The sequence below is a fragment of the Oncorhynchus mykiss genome, chromosome 6 (genome assembly GCF_057628025.1).
Source record: "Oncorhynchus mykiss isolate SJ-2025 chromosome 6, ASM5762802v1, whole genome shotgun sequence".
In the NCBI taxonomy this organism is placed as follows: Eukaryota; Metazoa; Chordata; class Actinopteri; order Salmoniformes; family Salmonidae; genus Oncorhynchus; species Oncorhynchus mykiss.
The window spans coordinates 83,781,983-83,798,684 of NC_143027.1; the positions used below are offsets into that span (position 1 = coordinate 83,781,983).

Consider the following 16,702-nt stretch of genomic DNA (forward strand, 5'->3'; position numbering starts at 1 on the left):
GAACTCCCTCAGTGTGAGGCCTGATCAACAGTTGTCAGGAACTCCCTCAGTGTGTGGCCTGATCAACAGTTGTCAGGAACTCCCTCAGTGTGAGGCCAGTTCCACAGTTGTCAGGAACTCCCTCAGTGTGAGGCCAGTTCCAGGAGAGGGCTTCCATTTCTTCTAAAATGACCTCCATCCGCTGAGACACGGGGTGAGTGGGTGCCAGTAGCGGTCCATCTTCAGAATTGTAAGGAATTGGGATAATGAAGGCTGAGAACGTTATCAATGCTGCAACAAAGAGGAGGGGTGAGACAGGGAGAGAGAGGGAGGGGTGAGACAGGGATAGAGAGGGAGGGGTGAGACAGGGAGAGAGAGGGAGGGGTAAGACAGGGAGAGAGAGGGAGGGGTGAGACAGGGAAACAGAAGGAGGAGTGAGACAGGGAGAGAGGAGAGAGAGCGGGTGAGATAGAGAGAATGGCAAGATGGAGTGAAAGAGAGCAGAGAATGGCTTAGCAGTGAGACATGAATGCTTTGAATATACCTTAGTGTCATTGACACCAATGGAACAACTACTTCAAGGTGGAAGAACCACTCACTGAGTTTTCCAACTTGTTTCTCGGTAGGTACGCTAGAGCACATGCTCGTGTGTAGAGTAATACTTAAATACATTAGGAAAGACTGTCCACATCAACAATATGTTATTGGATTTATATCCACAAGCTAAAGGAAGTTTATTGGGAAAAATCTGATGACTACACATACAACAAAGTGGAAGAACATTGAAATGACTTTACAGGCTCATCACTCCTGCAGGGAGCATAGGTCATCGATGACTCCTCTCCATCCCATGTAGGGTTGCATAATGTATGCAATTTTCACAAATTTCTAGGTTTTCCAGAAATCCTGGTTGGAAGATTCTGGATTTCCTGCTGATCTTCCAACTGGTATTTCTGGAACATCTGGCAACTTTGGGAAAGGTGCTGATTTGTCAAATTTGTCAACCCTAATCCCATTCTGGGGTGGCAGCGTAGCCTAGTGGTTAGCGCGTTGGACTAGTAACCAAAAGGTTCCAAGTTCAAATCCCTGAGCTGACAAGGTTGTTGTTCTGCCCCCAAGGCAGTTAAACCACTGTTCCTAGGCTGTCATTGAAAATAAGAATTTGTTCTTGCCTAGTTAAATAAAGGTAATAAAAATAAAACTCTTCTTCAGGTACTTTTCTCCAGACTAAAAGAAAACCTGGAGAATAACAGTGGAAAAGGAGATGAAGCGCTGTGGTCTGTGATGGAACACCATCTCCAATCGTCCACAGTAGTTCTGTCTTGTGGAAGTTCCACATTGTCCTGTTGGTTCCTAAGTAAGTACCTCTCCAGGATTCTCTCTCGCCTCAAGCTCCCACCTACAGTGTTGCGTGGCCATGCTCTATTCTGTTTCCCTTGTGGGCTCCAGGATAGAGCATGCCTATGCCCTGTGGGGATGGAGGGGCCTTGTGGGCTCCAGGATAGAGCATGCCTATGCCCGGTGGGGATGGAGGAGCCTTGTGGACTCCAGGATAGAGCATGCCTATGCCCGGTGGGGATGGAGGGGCCTTGTGGGCTCCAGGATGGAGCATGCCTATGCCCTGTGGGGATGGAGGGGCCTTGTGGGCTCCAGGATAGAGCATGCCTATGCCCGGTGGGGATGGAGGGGCCTTGTGGGCTCCAGGATGGAGCATGCCTATGCCCTGTGGGGATGGAGGGGCCTTGTGGGCTCCAGGATAGAGCATGCCTATGCCCGGTGGGGATGGAGGGGCCTTGTGGGCTCCAGGATGGAGCATGCCTATGCCCTGTGGGGATGGAGGGGCCTTGTGGGCTCCAGGATAGAGCATGCCTATGCCCGGTGGGGATGGAGGGGCCTTGTGGGCTCCAGGATGGAGGGGCCTTGTGGGCTCCAGGATGGAGGGGCCTTGTGGGCTCCAGGATGGAGGGGCCTTGTGGGCTCCAGGATGGAGCATGCCTATGCCCGGTGGGGATGGAGGGGCCTTGTGGGCTCCAGGATGGAGGGGCCTTGTGGGCTCCAGGATAGAGCATGCCTATGCCCGGTGGGGATGGAGGGGCCTTGTGGACTCCAGGATGGAGCATGCCTATGCCTGGTGGGGATGGAGGGGCCTTGTGGGCTCCAGGATAGAGCATGCCTATGCCTGGTGGGGATGGAGGGGCCTTGTGGGCTCCAGGATGGAGGGGCCTTGTGGGCTCCAGGATAGAGCATGCCTATGCCCGGTGGGGATGGAGGGGCCTTGTGGGCTCCAGGATGGAGCATGCCTATGCCCGGTGGGGATGGAGGGGCCTTGTGGGCTCCAGGATGGAGGGGCCTTGTGGGCTCCAGGATGGAGGGGCCTTGTGGGCTCCAGGATGGAGGGGCCTTGTGGGCTCCAGGATGGAGGGGCCTTGTGGGCTCCAGGATAGAGCATGCCTATGCCCGGTGGGGATGGAGGGGCCTTGTGGGCTCCAGGATGGAGCATGCCTATGCCCGGTGGGGATGGAGGGGCCTTGTGGGCTCCAGGATAGAGCATGCCTATGCCCTGTGGGGATGGAGGGGCCTTGTGGGCTCCAGGATAGAGCATGCCTATGCCCGGTGGGGATGGAGGGGCCTTGTGGGCTCCAGGATGGAGGGGCCTTGTGGGCTCCAGGATGGAGGGGCCTTGTGGGCTCCAGGATGGAGCATGCCTATGCCTGGTGGGGATGGAGGGGCCTTGTGGGCTCCAGGATAGAGCATGCCTATGCCTGGTGGGGATGGAGGGGCCTTGTGGGCTCCAGGATGGAGCATGCCTATGCCCGGTGGGGATGGAGGGGCCTTGTGGACTCCAGGATAGAGCATGCCTATGCCCTGTGGGGATGGAGGGGCCTTGTGGGCTCCAGGATGGAGGGGCCTTGTGGGCTCCAGGATAGAGCATGCCTATGCCCGGTGGGGATGGAGGGGCCTTGTGGGCTCCAGGATGGAGGGGCCTTGTGGGCTCCAGGATAGAGCATGCCTATGCCCGGTGGGGATGGAGGGGCCTTGTGGGCTCCAGGATAGAGCATGCCTATGCCTGGTGGGGATGGAGGGGCCTTGTGGGCTCCAGGATAGAGCATGCCTATGCCTGGTGGGGATGGAGGGGCCTTGTGGGCTCCAGGATGGAGCATGCCTATGCCCGGTGGGGATGGAGGGGCCTTGTGGGCTCCAGGATAGAGGGGCCTTGTGGGCTCCAGGATGGAGCATGCCTATGCCTGGTGGGGATGGAGGGTGTAGACAATCCAAACCCATCTTCTCCTCAAGATCTCATCAGGAACCTGGCTGGTGAACTCCCTTAGGTTCATGTTGCTTCAGAAGTTTCAGGATAAATCGCCAGAAACTCAAAGAAAACATAAATCAATAGGATGTCTAAAAATATGTTACTAGAACAAAAGGAAAGCCAAGCATTACAGTTTAATCATTAGACTCACTCTTCTATGAAGGTTAGTAACCTGCTCAGGCTGAAAGCCTATTACATTTCCCCCGAAGATAGAACTTGACTTGAGGGTAGTGGGCAACTCACTGCTCAGGCTTGACATTACATTATTAGTTGAGGATGCCCATGGGATTTCAAGACGTGTGTGGGTATTTGGGAGTGTGTGTGAGTGCGTATGTGGAAAGTGTGTGTCTGTAAATCTTTCAGGAGGTGAGTGTGTATGTCTTTGTGTCTATGGGGAAGTGTGTGTAATCTGTGTTCATTCCAGCTGAGTGTGGGAATTACAGAATTCCCAGTGAGGAAGATGGTCTGAGGAAACAGCCAGCCAGGGTCATTGTCTTGTGCCAGGGAAAAAGGTTCACAGGAACCTTAATCACCCTACCACACATCCAGACCGTTTCCACGTCCCACAAGTCATGTACAGTACGGATGTGACCAGCCCATGACCTCTAAGAGAAATTAACTTAAAGTTGAAATGTGGGGATGATCAACTGATCCTAAACCTGTGGTTAAAGAATCACTTAAATCTATCAAGAGCCAGAAATGGATTAGCTGGTTAATCAGTAATTTCAGTAATAATCTGTGTAGATTTCTGGCGTTTTCTGAGGAATGCTGGAATTAGACAAAATATTTAATTAGCCTACACGTTGATTACTGAAGGACTTGTGCAGTAAAATCTGCATGGGATGATTCCATTTAACTTGATGTTTGTGCTGCTACTTTAGTTTGCGGGTGGTATAGCGAGCGAGCGAGGGAGGGAGGGAGGGAGGGAGCGAGGGAGAGGAGGAGAGAGTAGTAAGGACTTTAGTTTGGGGGTGGTATAGCGAGCGAGGGAGGGAGGGAGAGGAGGAGGGAGAGGAGGAGAGAGTAGTAAGGACTTTAGTTTGGGGGTGGTATAGCGAGCGAGGGAGGGAGGGAGAGGAGGAGGGAGAGGAGGAGAGAGTAGTAAGGACTTTAGTTTGGGGGTGGTATAGCGAGCGAGCGAGGGAGTGAGAGGAGGAGAGAGTAGTAAGGACTTTAGTTTGGGGGTGGTATAGCGAGCGAGGGAGGGAGGGAGAGGAGGAGGGAGAGGAGGAGAGAGTAGTAAGGACTTTAGTTTGGGGGTGGTATAGCGAGCGAGGGAGGGAGGGAGAGGAGGAGGGAGAGGAGGAGAGAGTAGTAAGGACTTTAGTTTGGGGGTGGTATAGCGAGCGAGCGAGGGAGTGAGAGGAGGAGAGAGTAGTAAGGACTTTAGTTTGGGGGTGGTATAGCGAGCGAGGGAGGGAGGGAGAGGAGGAGGGAGAGGAGGAGAGAGTAGTAAGGACTTTAGTTTGGGGGTGGTATAGCGAGCGAGCGAGGGAGTGAGAGGAGGAGAGAGTAGTAAGGACTTTAGTTTGGGGGTGGTATAGCGAGCGAGGGAGAGGAGGAGAGAGTAGTAAGGACTTTAGTTTGGGGGTGGTATAGCAAGCGAGGGAGTGAGAGGAGGGAGAGGGAGAGGAGGAGAGAGTAGTAAGGACTTTTCAATAGATCACTGCAGCTACAGAGCCTGTTTTTAGATATGGGTCATTCCACAAAAACAGAGTGACATTGAGACTCAGATTTTCACTTTAAAATGTATGCCAAACAAAACCCAATGATTGCAAACTTAGACATTCAACTTACACTGAACATTTTACAAAAACACATTTAACAGTGCAGATGCAAAGTTTGGTAACAGAATGACGGTTTGTGCTGTTGGTGCAGTCATTCTGTTAAATCATTGTTTTTTGTTTGTTATACAGTCTCAACATCCCTGTGTAACCGTGGAATTACCCATATGTGTATTAAGATAAATAAACTAAACTACACATGTCCTTGTTCAAACGTAGTTGTTGCAGTGCTTGGGTCCACTAGATGGCTAGTGTTTTCTCAGTGTCAACGTGCTTGATCATGATCCCCAATGCAAATGTAATACATTCCTGAAGTTCTGCAGTTAATTCTCACATCATGGAACTTTGATATGAAAACTCACTTGTCCTTTTTTCAATTGTGCTTGTTGCCACCACATCACACAAATGAGACCGTTTTGAACAAGCTGCTCTGTACAGTATGTAGCCGCAACATAGTCATTCCAATCCAGCTCCCTCTTCAATTAGAGGAAAACACTGCTATTTGGCTCCAAGGACCAATCCTTAGTATGCACTTTATAGTAGCTACTATGTAAGGCTTCAGACCCCAGATGGCAACAGTCATATCAGGTAAACACCTCAATAACACATATCTTTGTTTGTACACGGGCCCAGAGCCCAGCTCCCGGGCCTCCAGGCAGGCACCCAGACATGTAAAACAGGTTGCTGGCTCACCTCCCCTTCCTCGCCTGGAGCCCCTAAGCCTGGCAGCTGGCCAGTGTACACTCTCGCACAACTCACGCTGCTACTATAATCTCACACGACTCACGCTGCTACTATACTCTCACACGACCCACGCTGCTACTATACTCTCGCACGACTCACGCTGCTACTATACTCTCACACGACCCACGCTGCTACTATACTCTCGCACGACTCACGCTGCTACTATACTCTCGCACGACTCACGCTGCTACTATACTCTCACACGACCCACGCTGCTACTATACTCTCGCACAACTCACGCTGCTACTATAATCTCACACGACTCACGCTGCTACTATACTCTCGCACGACTCACGCTGCTACTATAATCTCACACAACTCACGCTGCTACTATAATCTCACACGACTCACGCTGCTACTATACTCTCACACGACCCACGCTGCTACTATACTCTCACACGACTCACGCTGCTACTATACTCTCACACGACCCACGCTGCTACTATACTCTCGCACGACTCACGCTGCTACTATACTCTCACACGACCCAAGCTGCTACTATACTCTCACACGACTCACGCTGCTACTATAATCTCACACGACTCACGCTGCTACTATACTCTCACACGACCCACGCTGCTACTATACTCTCACACGACTCACGCTGCTACTATACTCTCACACGACCCACGCTGCTACTATACTCTCGCACGACTCACGCTGCTACTATACTCTCGCACGACTCACGCTGCTACTATACTCTCACACGACCCAAGCTGCTACTATACTCTCACACGACTCACGCTGCTACTATAATCTCACACGACTCACGCTGCTACTATACTCTCACACGACCCACGCTGCTACTATACTCTCGCACGACTCACGCTGCTACTATACTCTCGCACGACTCACGCTGCTACTATACTCTCGCACGACTCACGCTGCTACTATACTCTCACACGACCCAAGCTGCTACTATACTCTCACACGACTCACGCTGCTACTATAATCTCACACGACTCACGCTGCTACTATACTCTCACACGACCCACGCTGCTACTATACTCTCGCACGACTCACGCTGCTACTATACTCTCGCACGGCTCACACTGCTACTATACTCTCACACGACTCACAATGCTACTATACTCTCACACGACTCACGCTGCTACTATACTCTCACACGACTCACGCTGCTACTATACTCTCACACGACCCACGCTGCTACTATACTCTCACACGACTCACACTGCTACTATACTCTCGCACAACTCACGCCGCTACTATACTCTCGCACGACTCACGCCGCTACTATACTCTCGCACGACTCACGCCGCTACTATACTCTCGCACGACTCACGCTGCTACTATACTCTCGCACGACTCACGCTGCTACTATACTCTCGCACGGCTCACACTGCTACTATACTCTCACACTGCTACTATACTCTCACACGGCTCACACTGCTACTATACTCTCACACGACCCACGCTGCTACTATACTCTCGCACGGCTCACACTGCTACTATACTCTCACACTGCTACTATACTCTCACACGACTCACACTGCTACTATACTCTCACACGACTCACGCTGCTACTATACTCTCACACGACTCACGCTGCTACTATACTCTCGCACGGCTCACGCTGCTACTATACTCTCACACGACTCACGCTGCTACTATACTCTCGCACGACTCACGCCGCTACTATACTCTCACACGACCCACGCTGCTACTATACTCTCACACGACTCACACTGCTACTATACTCTCGCTGCTACTATACTCTCGCACGACTCACGCCGCTACTATACTCTCGCATGACTCACACTGCTACTATACTCTCGCACGGCCCACGCTGCTACTATACTCTCACACGACTCACGCTGCTACTATACTCTCACACGACTCACACTGCTACTATACTCTCACACGACTCACACTGCTACTATACTCTCGCACGACTCACGCTGCTACTATACTCTCGCACGACTCACGCGGCTACTATACTCTCACAAGAGGCTTCAAGTTTCCCCTCGCCATCCCTGGACTAGAGAGATTTCTTAACACTGAAAGAGTATTGCCTAGAACCTACAGTACCCTGTACTTTATGTCATTTTAGCAGATGCTCTTAACCAGTTGACTTACAGGAGCAATTAGCGTTAAGTGCCTTGCTCATGGACACAGACCGATTTTTCACCTAGTCAGCTCTGGGATTCGAACCAGCGACCTTTCAGTTACTGGCCCAACACTTAACCGCTAGGCTACCCGCCACCTGATATACTGGAACTATAATAAAGCTAGTAACTGGCCATAAAGCTTACTATCCCAGGCTACTATGGAGGCGATTATTCAACAAGAGTTTAGTAAACTGAGCTAGTCGCCTCTAAAAACACCTTCCTAATATAAAGTTGCCCCATAAGTGTCTAATTGAGTTGAGATCTGGTGACAGACACACACAGCCTTTAAGACCCCTCTTTCAAAGGCACAGATCTCTTCTAGCCATGGTAGACAAAATAATAATCAACTGGGCATTATTATACATGACCCTAAGCATGATGGGATGTTAATTGCTTAATTAACTCAGGAACCACACCTGTGTAGAAGCAACTTCTTTCAAAATACCCCTCATTTACTCAAGTGTAAAATAAAGGTACAAATAAATGCTCCTTCATGGATGCTAGAACATTGACAGGAACATCAGCACAGTAGAAGACTGAGATAATACGTTTAAAAACAATAGAACAGACAAGTATATGTAATTCCATGCATTCTTTATTCCATTAAGCATTAAAACATCCACTGTGTTGCCTGAAAGCAACACAGCCAACATGAATGACAATCTGTAGCACAGCACATTTAAGGCTTTTTCTTTGTCAGTTTAACACTAAGAAACCTCTGTACCCACTAGTTTTTTTATGCATTAGATTTGCATACTGTGACTCCAGTGTTAAACTCAAGTAGGCTAGAATAGCCCTTAAATCAATGTTTTATATTATGTATAGAGGATATATAGATACATTACATATGGTTCTGACAAACCAGCATTAGAGTGTAAATCTATCAACATTTACTGGAAAATAACATAGTAAAAATGTCAGTATCAAAACAATAAATGGGACTAAAGCAGTTTTTCGTTCTTTAAAAAGACGAGCAGTAAAAACTAGATGTTAAGTTAAAGGGCTCGTTGTGTCAAAACATAGGCCCCTTAGTAAGTTATGACGAGAAAACACTAGAATCTTTTATTCGTCACACGAAAACCCAACCACGACCGCAAAATACAGCCATCACCTCACAGCAATACACTGTCAGTCAAAACATTAATCACAAGTTGCTACGCACATATCCTTCACTTATACCCCCTCCTTCCAAAAGGACACTCCTTGAGCAGTGTAGTGTTTCTGTGTTTATTATTATTTTACAGCTGAGAACATTAGCAGAAGACTTCCAACCCAGTCATTCCTCTGTCTTCTCTCTACACTCAAAATGTCCTTTATGAAAAGTTGTTTGCATGCAGTGTTTCTTCCAAAACGTAGTCTTGGTGACACTTGCAGAGTTCTTTGGAGTGAAACGAGATGGGGAGCAGGGAAGGGGTCTGTTGGGGGGAATCCCCCCTTTACCCCCAGACAAAAGGGATACAGCCAGAATCTGCAAATGGTGGTGAGATGGCTCAAAAATCTCTCATCTACATGTGAAGACTCATTGAGATTGCATTAGGTGAAGTACCTTTTTGATCAGTATTACCCCAAAACATCTTTTCACAGTGATTGAGAAGATTCCTCCAACCGAACCCATAGCAGCAGTCAGTCCCCCTGCAGACCATGAGACTCCCCAACTCAAGTCGACAGGAATTTTAGGGTGAAATGTCCACAGACTTAAGGCTTTATTTGAAGATTTGAAATGAAAGGAACAGCTACATACTGACAAACAGCAACCCAAAGCATTTACGTTAAACACAATCTTAATTCTGAACAAACAAAATGGCTTCGCAGAAAACTTCGGAACAAAAACATCTACACTGGTGCTGAATCCCAAATCAACTCCTACGCCCAAGACATACCTCCAGATCTGAAATGAATGGATAGGTCTTAGCAATATGGTAAAACATCCTCCGAACAGCAAGACATGAATACTGCTTCAAATCGGCTCCTTTCAGATCTACACGGGTGTCTAGAGACAGTACTGGCTAGGGGCTGATCAGGTGTGTCTAGAGACAGTACTGGCTAGGGGCTGATCAGGTGTGTCTAGAGACAGTACTGACTAGGGGCTGATCAGGTGTGTCTAGAGACAGTACTGGCTAGGGGCTGATCAGGTGTGTCTAGAGACAGTACTGGCTAGGGGCTGATCAGGTGTGTCTAGAGACAGTACTGGCTAGGGGCTGATCAGGTGTGTCTAGAGACAGTACTGGCTAGGGGCTGATCAGGTGTGTCTAGAGACAGTACTGGCTAGGGGCTGATCAGGTGTGTCTAGAGACAGTACTGGCTAGGGGCTGATCAGGTGTGTCTAGAGACAGTACTGGCTAGGGGCTGATCAGGTGTGTCTAGAGACAGTACTGGCTAGGGGCTGATCAGGTGTGTGTAGAGACAGTATTGGCTAGGGGCTGATCAGGTGTGTGTAGAGACAGTACTGGCTAGGGGCTGATCAGGTGTGTCTAGAGACAGTACTGGCTAGGGGCTGATCAGGTGTGTCTAGAGACAGTACTGGCTAGGGGCTGATCAGGTGTGTGTAGAGACAGTATTGGCTAGGGGCTGATCAGGTGTGTCTAGAGACAGTACTGGCTAGGGGCTGATTTGGTTCATTACAGTACATTGTAGGTACGTTTTTATTTGATACATGGTGTCCCTCAAGTGTTATCATTAGGGTCAGGTGGTGTCCCTCACTGGAAAACCCCAGTTGAGGAAAAACACCTGACGTCCAGTTAACAAGAGCATTGTTACAGGAGGTGAGACACCCAGGGGTGAGCTGGGTAATGACGTTTTTCAACCACACGCATCTCTCACACGGTCACACACTGGCCTTGAAAACAAGATGGGAATGAGATTCTGTGTGGTGAAACACATGGAATGTCAATAAGATAACAAAGAACATACATCAGAACATACAGTATGATTACCTGAAAATATCTGCACAATAAAAGTGCATTCGTTTCAATTCACCCTGAATGGAAAAAAACAAAACAATATTTAACAAACACAAACAAGCAAGAACATCAATCCTGTATCTGAGGTGCAAAACAGATTGTATTATTTTCTACCTGATGAAGAACAAAGTCAATCAATCATGAGCATAAAAGAGAGCGAAACAGATGAAATAGGGAGAACAAGATCGCAGAGGGAATTTATCACATCCCCACCGGCAGAGAGGGAGAGCGAGAAGGAGAATCAAATCCAGATCCAGATTGAAGAGCAAGTGCAAATACTGAGCGGGCCCTAGCTCCTTGGCAAAGAGACCTGGGACCTGTCCACATATGAGCGCCGGGGATGCCTTGGCCTGGCTCAGCTCAGCCTGACCTGGTTAAGCCCTGGGGGAAGCATCTCAACACTTCCTCCCCTCCTCTCCAACATCTGCACCGATAAACAATACAAACCAACATGGTGGATTTCAGGTATCAAATTTCCACCAATCCACTTCTCTCTGCACAGATCAAGGAAAGAAAAAAGGAAGCCATTTTAGACTTGATACGCAGCCCCCCTCTAGGTTTTACTGGAGGAGGCCAAGGGAGATCAGGATGTGGGCAGCTCGATGGAGATGAACTGCTTGAGCCGCTCCAAGTACTGGGCGTAGAGCTCGATGTCGTTGTGCCCGGCGCCCTCCACCCACAGGGGCTCCACGGCACGCGGGCAGCGCTCGTACATTGCCAGGCCGTGCGAGAAGTCGATCACCTCATCCTCCGTGCCGTGGATCACCAGCACCGGCGACGCCACCTTGGACACCTTGTCGATGCTGGGGAGAGAGAAGGGGTTACAGTTTATCAATGCTTTAACAAAGCCAGAGCCCACGCAGCAGAGAGAAAGACAGAACAGGGAGAGAAAACAGAGAGAACAGGGAGAGAACAGGGAGGAAAGGGAGAAAAAGAGGGAAGGGAGAGAACAGGGAGAGAACAGTGAGGAAAGGGAGAGAACAGGGAGAGAACAGGGAGGAAAGGGAGAGAGAAGGGGTTACAGTTTATCAATGCTTTAACAAAGCCAGAGCCCACGCAGCAGAGAGAAAGACAGAACAGGGAGAGAAAACAGAGAGAACAGGGAGAGAACAGGGAGGAAAGGGAGAGAAAGAGGAAAGGGAGAGAACAGGAAGGAAAGGGAGAAAAAGGGAGAAAAGGGAGAGAGAAAAGGGAGAGAGTGGGGAAGACAAACACATTAAGACAAATGGACCTCCTTGGGGGCATTAGTAGTTGTATCCATCTGTCTTGTAGCGGTGCGCACCTTATTTGCACTACATATGATATATACACATATGATATAGAGATATAATATCAAATTGATCAGAAATACAGTTTAGACAAAGCACTTTCTTATGAAACTCGTCAGTCTATTCGTGTTCTGAGAAATGAAGGCTATTCCATGCAAGAAATTTCCAAGAAACTGAACATCTCGTACAACGCTGTGTACTACCCCCTTCACAAAATAGTGCAAACGGGCTCTAACCAGAATAGAAAGAGGAGTAGGAGGCCCAGGTGCACAACTGAGCAAGAGGACAAGTACATTAGTGTCTAGTTTGAGAAACAGACGCCTCAAGTCCTCAACTGGCAACTGTCTCAACGTCAACAGTAAAGAGGCGACTCCAGGATGCTGGCCTTCTAAGCAGAGTTGCAAAGAAAAAGCCAACACTCTGTCCAGTGTTTGTTTGCCCATCTTAATCTTTTCTTTTTATTGGCCAGTCTGAGATATGGCTTTTTCTTTGCAACTCTGCCTAGAAGGCCAGCATCCCAGAGTTGTTTCTTCAACGTTGACGTTGAGACTGGTGTTTGCGGGTACTATTTATTGAAGCTGCCAGTGAATCACACTTCACCATCTGGCAGTCTGATGGACAAATCCGGGTTTGGCGGATGCCAGGAGAATGTTACAAGCCCGAATACATAGTGCAAACTAATGTTTGGTGGAGGATAAATATTGATCTGGGGCTGTTTTTCATGGTTCGGGCTAGGCCCCTTAGTTCCAGTGACGGGAAATCTTAACACTACAGCATACAATGACATTCTAGAAGATTCTGTGCTTCCAGCTTTGTGGCAAAAGTTTGGGAAGGCCCTTTCCTGTTTCAGCATGACTGCGAGCCAGGCCTAATCGGCCAACATCAGCGCCTGACCTCACTAATGCTCGTGTCTGAATGGAAGCATGTCCCTGCAGCAATGTTCCAATATCTAGTGAACAGCCTTCCTAGAAGAGTGGTGTTAGAGCAGAAAAGGGGAGACCAACTCCATATTAATGCCCATGATTTTAGAATGAGATGTTTGACAAGCAGCTGTCCACATACTTCTTGGTATTAATGTATGCATGTACACACACACACACACAGAAAATGAGGTTGGAATGATAGTAACATTGCGGGTAATGCCCTTGTAGTGTAAGAGCTGGAGTTCTGACCTGACTGGTGACATCACCAGGCGGTAAATTTGTTTAAATACCAATAGGAGACTTCCAAATCTCTTTCCCCAATTACAGGTACTTTTCCCCTCCCTTAAACACACTGACTGAAGCAGAATTCTTGCTTCAGAAATTGTTCTTTGCTATGCTATTATTGACAATTTGAATTGAAAACAAATCACAGCAAGGTACTTACTTAATTGTTACCCAGAAATGATGTGATGTCTGCATTGTAGCTTTAAAGCAGGATCCTCACATTCCAGGTGGAATAAGACTATAATCTCAAAGGGTTCAGAGACTAACAACAAAAGCACACACAGGCATGCATATATTGCCATTTACCTGTCCCTTTAAGGGGGTAGAGGACCTAAACCATGCCAGGATATTGCAGCCCACACCATACAGTGGCTTGTGAACGTTTTCACCCCCCTTTGGCATTTTTCCTATTTTGTTGCTTTACAACCTGGAATTAAAATAGATTTTCAGGAGTTTGTATCATTTGATTTACACAACATGCCTACCATTTTGAAGATGCTAAATATTTTATATTGTGAAACAAGAAATAAGACACAAAAAAATGAAAACTTGAGCGCGCATAACTATGCACCACTCCAAAGTCAATACTTTGTAGAGCCACCTTTTGCAGTAATTACAGCAGCAAGTATCTTGTGGTATGTCTCTATAAGCTTGGCACATCTAGCCACTGGGATTTTCACCCATTCTTCAAGGCAAAACTGCTCCAGCTCCTTCAAGTTGGATGGGTTCCGCAATCTTTAAGTCATACCACAGATTCTCAATTGGATTGAGGTCTGGGCTTTGACTAGGCCTTTCCAAGACATTTAAATGCTTCCATTTAAACCACTCGAGTGTTGCTTTAGTAGTATGCTTAGGGTAATTGTCCTGCTGGAAGGTGAACCTCTGAAATGGGTTTCCTTCAAGGATTTCCCTGTATTTAGCGCCATCCATCATTCCTTCAATTCTGACCAATTTCCCAGTCCCTGCCGATGAAAGACATCCCCACAGCATGATGCTGCCACCACCATGCTTCACTGTGGGGATGGTATTCTCGGGGTGAGGAGAGGTGTTGGGTTTGCGTCAGACATAGCTTTTTCCTTGATGGCCAAAAAGCTCAATTTTAGTCTCATCTGACCAGAGTACCACCTTCCATATGTTTGGGGAGTCTCCCACACGCCTTTTGGGGAACACCAAAAGTGTTTGCTTATTTTTTTCTGGCCACTCTTCTGTAAAGTCCAGCTCTGTGGAGCTTTGCAGCTCCTTCAGGGTTATCTTTGGTCTTTTTGTTGCCTCTCTGATTAATGCCCTCCTTGCCTGGTCCGTGAGGTTTGGTGGGTGTCCCTCTCTTGGCAGGTTTGTTATGGTGCCATATTATTTAAATGTTTTAATAATGGAATTAATGGTGCTTCGTGGGATGTTCAAAGTCTCGGATATTTTTTTATAACCCAACCCTGAACTTTGTCCCTGACCTGTTTGGAGAGCTCCTTGGTCTTCATGGTGCCACTTGCATGGTGGTGCCCATTGCTTAGTGGTGTTGCAGACTCAGGGGCCTTTCAGAACAGGTGTATATATATACACACTGAGATCATGTGACACTTAAAGTCCACCTGTGTGCAATCTATTTAATTAATTATGCCACTTATGAAGGTAATTGGTTGCACCAGGGGGCTTCAGAGAAAAGGAGGTGAATACATATGCACGCACCACTTTTCATCATTTTTTTGAAATCTTATTTTTTAATTTCACTACACCAATTTGGATGATTTTGTGTATGTCCATTACATGAAATCCAAATAGAAATCAATTTCAATTACAGTGTAGAAAAGGCCCATAGAGTTGGTGGAAGAATCTTTTAATTCAAGGCCACTTGCTCAGCTGGGCCAGGAGTGCTTTAATTAGGTCAGGTGGAAATATCCCACAGATCTCAACTCCATAAAAGGAGGAAATCGCCATCGCCCATCTCGCTGCTTTCTCTTCCTTAACTCAGTCTAATCCAGAAGTTCTGTGCGTCCATGAATCCACGTTAAGTCCACCGACTCTGTTACCTTTCATCTGAACTATCTGTTGCGATCAGGAGAGTGGGCCATTCAGTTATTGTTTATAGTTATTAACGCGGAGTGCGGCTTGGAGCGCACGCTTCAAACCTATGAGAATGCTGTTCATTGACTACAGCTCGGCATTCAACACCATAGTACCCTCCAAGCTCGTCATCAAGCTCGAGACCCTGGGTCTCGACCCCGCCCTGTGCAACTGGGTACTGGACTTCCTGACGGGCCGCCCTCAGGTGGTGAGGGTAGGCAACAACATCTCCTCCCCGCTGATCCTCAACACTGGGGCCCCACAAGGGTGCGTTCTGAGCCCTCTCCTGTACTCCCTGTTCACCCACGACTGCATGGCCACGCACGCCTCCAACTCAATCATCAAGTTTGCGGACGACACGACAGTGGTAGGCTTGATTACCAACAACGACGAGACGGCCTACAGGGAGGAGGTGAGGGCCCTCGGAGTGTGGTGTCAGGAAAATAACCTCACACTCAACGTCAACAAAACTAAGGAGATGATTGTGGACTTCAGGAAACAGCAGAGGGAACACCCCCCTATCCACATCGATGGAACAGTAGTGGAGAGGGTAGAAAGTTTTAAGTTCCTCGGCATACACATCACAGACAAACTGAATTGGTCCACTCACACAGACAGCATTGTGAAGAAGGCGCAGCAGCGCCTCTTCAACCTCAGGAGGCTGAAGAAATTTGGCTTGTCACCAAAAGCACTCACAAACTTCTACAGATGCACAATCGAGAGCATCCTGGCGGGCTGTATCACCGCCTGGTACGGCAACTGCTCCGCCCTCAACCGTAAGGCTCTCCAGAGGGTGGTGAGGTCTGCACAACGCATCACCGGGGGCAAACTACCTGCCCTCCAGGACACCTACACCACCCGATGTCACAGGAAGGCCATAAAGATCATCAAGGACATCAACCACCCGAGCCACTGCCTGTTCACCCCGCTATCATCCAGAAGGCGAGGTCAGTACAGGTGCATCAAAGCTGGGACCGAGAGACTGAAAAACAGCTTCTATCTCAAGGCCATCAGACTGTTAAACAGCCACCACTAACATTGAGTGGCTGCTGCCAACACTCTGACACTGACTCAACTCCAGCCACTTTAATAATGGGAATTGATGGGAAATTATGTAAATATATCACTAGCCACTTTAAACAATGCTACCTTATATAATGTTACTTACCCTACATTATTCATCTCATATGCATACTGTACTCTATATCATCGACTGTATCCTTATGTAATACATGTATCACTAGCCACTTTAACTATGCCAC

General features: G+C 48.1%; 1 protein-coding gene across 1 annotated transcript in view; it reads right to left on the minus strand.

The window, feature by feature from the left end:
- Nucleotides 1–8,523: 8,523 nt before the first annotated feature.
- Nucleotides 8,524–16,702, minus strand: part of LOC110526720 (abhydrolase domain containing 17C, depalmitoylase) — a 35,135-nt gene continuing 26,956 nt past the window's right edge. The window contains exon 3 of the mRNA XM_036981232.2: nucleotides 8,524–11,709. Coding sequence (XP_036837127.1) covers nucleotides 11,490–11,709 — 220 coding nt within the window. The 3' untranslated portion in view covers nucleotides 8,524–11,489. The remainder of the gene's footprint in view (nucleotides 11,710–16,702) is intronic.